General features: G+C 43.5%; 1 protein-coding gene across 4 annotated transcripts in view; it reads left to right on the plus strand.

The window, feature by feature from the left end:
• Positions 1–4: 4 nt before the first annotated feature.
• Positions 5–3,674, plus strand: part of NIP7 (nucleolar pre-rRNA processing protein NIP7) — a 42,586-nt gene continuing 38,916 nt past the window's right edge. For 2 of the 4 annotated variants that reach the window (XM_025268952.3, XM_025268951.3), the window contains exons 1-4: positions 71–337; positions 457–543; positions 637–775; positions 1,475–1,615. In XM_025268952.3, coding sequence (XP_025124737.1) covers positions 282–337; positions 457–543; positions 637–775; positions 1,475–1,615 — 423 coding nt within the window. In that variant the 5' untranslated portion in view covers positions 71–281. Of the gene's footprint in view, positions 338–456; positions 544–636; positions 776–1,474; positions 1,616–1,820; positions 3,074–3,674 lie in introns of those variants that run through there. The other 2 variants (XM_006047626.4, XM_025268950.3) reach the window with 2 other exon arrangements.

A 3,674-nucleotide genomic window follows, 5' to 3' on the forward strand; every position in this document is an offset into this window, starting at 1 on the left:
GGCAACAGCGTCACTTCCTCTCCCGTCCAGGGAGGGCGCTGACTTTCTAATCTAGAACCGGAAGCGGCGGGGGGGGGGGGGGGTGTCACGGTCTCTATGGTTTCTCGTCAGGCCGGCTTTCTTTTTCCGCGAGTCCTCCAGATTACGGGGCGCTAGCGTGGGGAACGATTAGAAAGCAGCTAGAGAGGCCGGCTTTGGGGTTGCCAAGGAGAGCCCGGCGGCTGGGCTTCCGTTTCCGCTAACTGAGGCACGAGGATCCGGCGTTCTAACCCAGCGGGAAAATGCGGCCGCTTACTGAAGAGGAGACCCGAGTAATGTTTGAGAAGATAGCAAAATAGTAAGAGCGCTGGAGCAGAAGAGGGAGTGTGTGGTTGGCGGGGACGGGCGTGGGTGGGGCGGGGGTCGCGGTGCGTGGACGACTGCGGGCGCGGTCTCCAGTCCTCATTTTCCTCTCAGCATCGGGGAGAATCTTCAGCTGCTGGTCGACAGGCCCGACGGCACCTACTGTTTCAGGCTGCACAACGACCGGGTGTACTACGTGAGGTGAGGCGGCGCGGGGCCAGGTAGGCAGCGTGGAGCGGGTGCGGGCCTGGGTCCCACCGTACTCCCTCACCTCCTCCTTCCCTATCCCTTCAGCGAGAAGATTTTGAAGTTGGCCGCCAATATCTCCGGTGACAAGCTGGTGTCGTTGGGGACGTGCTTCGGAAAATTCACCAAGACCCATAAGTTTCGGTTACACATCACGGCTCTGGATTACCTAGCACCCTATGCCAAGGTTTGTAGGGTGGTTTCAGCTCGCCACTAGGGATGGAGTCAGTGTAGGCTGAGGGCCTCGTCAGAACGTAGAACTAGGCACATCTGCTATGCAACGGAGTTACTGACCGTGCCTAGGGTCAGTGCCAGCACCTGAAGCTGTACATCTGCTACCTGGCGTCGTTGGGGCTGGGGGCTAGGAGCTAACCCTGTGGGGCTGCGTAGTGGTCCTTATCTCCAGCAAAAATTGAAAAGCCTATGCAGACGCAGCTCGAGACTGAAAAGCAAATAGGTGGCTATGAAGAGGAGCCCAGTGGGGTACAGAAAAAGAGCTGTTAAACGTTTAGCCCATGGGAGAAATTGAAGAGTTGAGGAAAGAATCTCTTGGTAGTTCTCGTCATGCAGTGAACGGTTTAAGGGAAACAGGCCTCTTTCCCTGAAAATCCATATGACAAAATAAATGATGTGTGGAAATAACAATCACTATGTTTTGTACCTCCAACTGACATAGTATTATAGGTCAGGGTACTTCAGTTTTGAGGTCACAGAGTCGGGCACGACTGAGCAACTGAATATACACATACACGCACATAATTCAATGTAAAAGTAAGAAAGCTTAGTTCATAAGAAAAATAAACCACAGACATGGTAGCTAGCTAATTTACAAGGGTGTAACTGTTAGCATTTTTATGTCTTTTGGGTTTAATTCTTTTTCTTCTAGTATAAAGTGTGGATAAAACCTGGAGCAGAGCAGTCCTTTCTGTATGGGAACCATGTGCTGAAATCTGGACTTGGGCGAATCACTGAAAACACTTCTCAGTACCAGGGAGTCGTGGTGTACTCCATGGCAGATGTCCCTCTGGTGAGTAGAGATGGTGGCTGTTAAATAATCAAGTATCTTTTCTTTCAAGAAGGATGTGTTTTCAGTCTGCTCTTGAGAGGCTAAATTCTTGGCACCTTTTGAATTCTTCAAGAAACTGTATTTTTTCGTCTTTGTTGTTTCCAGACCTCAATGCGTATTTATTGAATGACTTGAGTGAATCAGTGTCTCTTCTTTTGAATCCCAGGGTTTTGGGGTGGCAGCAAAGTCCACACAAGACTGCAGGAAAGTAGACCCCATGGCGATTGTGGTATTTCATCAAGCAGACATTGGGGAATATGTGCGACATGAAGAGACATTGACTTAAAGCAAAATCGTCACAAGGACTTGTGGCTGTGTGGAAGGGCCTAGTTTGGTTTCCTGTGTCTCTGTAGGTGCCACCGTCATGTTGAATTTTTGTCAACACTGTGACCTCTTCAGGGACTTCTTAGTTTAATATTCTATCACGGACAAATGCAGGCTGGATTCTTACTATGCAGAAATGACTCAAAAATGGGGTTTTGGATCTTTGTGATTGTGACTCAATAGATTACTGTGTTTTATATTTGAATCAGAGGGCTTCATGTCTGAGTAACAGGTTCTAAATTGTTGGAACTGAGGACAAGAATAGCTTGTTATTGTTATCTGTGATAACACTTTTCCAAACACGTGATAAGAACATAATGAATTTTTTAACTATTTATTAATATTATGAAAAATAGATATTGCCATATCAAAATAGTAGGTCATGTTTGGGATTTTACAAATGAAATATAGATAAAATAGTAAGGGCAGTTTATTCTGTGGCTTTTCTATATGATAGGTACTGTGTGGTATGGAAGAAAAAACTCTGATTCAAACACCGTTTCTCACATTTACCAGCTATATGGTCTTTGATGAGTCATTAAACTTCAATAAGCTTCATTTTCTCCTTCTTTCAAAATACCTTACCCATCTTCCTAAGAATAGTTTTTAGAATTTAGAATCATGATTGTAAAGCACCTAACACAATGCTTGGCAAATGATGGTGTTGAATACATGCTAAGACTTGTTTTTGTAACACTTATACTGAGTATTTCTGTTACTAAGAATAGGATATTATGAATATAATTTGATTATATTACCTTGGCTTTAACAAGCAGTTTTCTTGATCTTTTTCTTGAATGGTATGATCCCCTGCTGAATGTTATTTTTATCACCTTGATTTCTATTATAAATCTTTAGGTTTTTTAATTCAATTTTTTTTTCTTGAAGTATAGTTGATGTACAATATTGTGTTAGTTTTAGGTGTACAGCAGAGTGATTCATTTATATGTATATTCTTATAAATCTTTAATTACCTCACTGGATTGGACAAAAAGCACTAATCAGAGACCCTGCAATAATAATTCAGCTCTTCCGTCCTCCCCCATGCCTTCCAAAATTACTTTTAGAATTATTAAAGTATTTTTTAGCAAAAAAGCATATCATAGAAAAAATTTAACTCCCTGTATTGTAGTTTCTTTTGGAGAAGGCAATGGCACCCCACTCCAGTACTCTTGCTTGGAAAATCCCATGGACGGAGGAGCCTGTTAGGCTGCAGTCCATGGGGTCGCTAAGAGTCGGACGACTGAGCGACTTCACTTTCACTTTTCACTTTCATGCATTGCAGAAGGAAATGGCAGCCCACTCCAGTGTTTTTGCCTGGAGAATCCCAGGGACGGGGGAGCCTGGTGGGCTGCCGTCTATGGGGTCGCACAGAGTCGGACACGACTGAAGCGACTTAGCATAGCATTGTAGTTTCCTTAGTGCATATACTGCTTATTTTAAATTCCGAAGATGACATCTCTAAAAAGAAAGCATTTTTCAGTTATAGCAAAGCAGTCTACAACTCCTGTTTTAGTGTGCAACATATAAACCCCAGTTTATATATTTTTGTCCCATTTGTTTCAACTCTTCTCCCTTCCAAGGTTCTCTGTTAATTTCTAAATAGATATAGTGAAGGTTAAAAGGTTGCAATATGATGGGCCATATTTTGATGATAGTATTTAGTGCATACTTTAGAAATAATCAGTGTCAGAAC

Source organism: Bubalus bubalis, chromosome 18, assembly GCF_019923935.1.
Source record: "Bubalus bubalis isolate 160015118507 breed Murrah chromosome 18, NDDB_SH_1, whole genome shotgun sequence".
Lineage (NCBI taxonomy): Eukaryota > Metazoa > Chordata > Mammalia > Artiodactyla > Bovidae > Bubalus > Bubalus bubalis.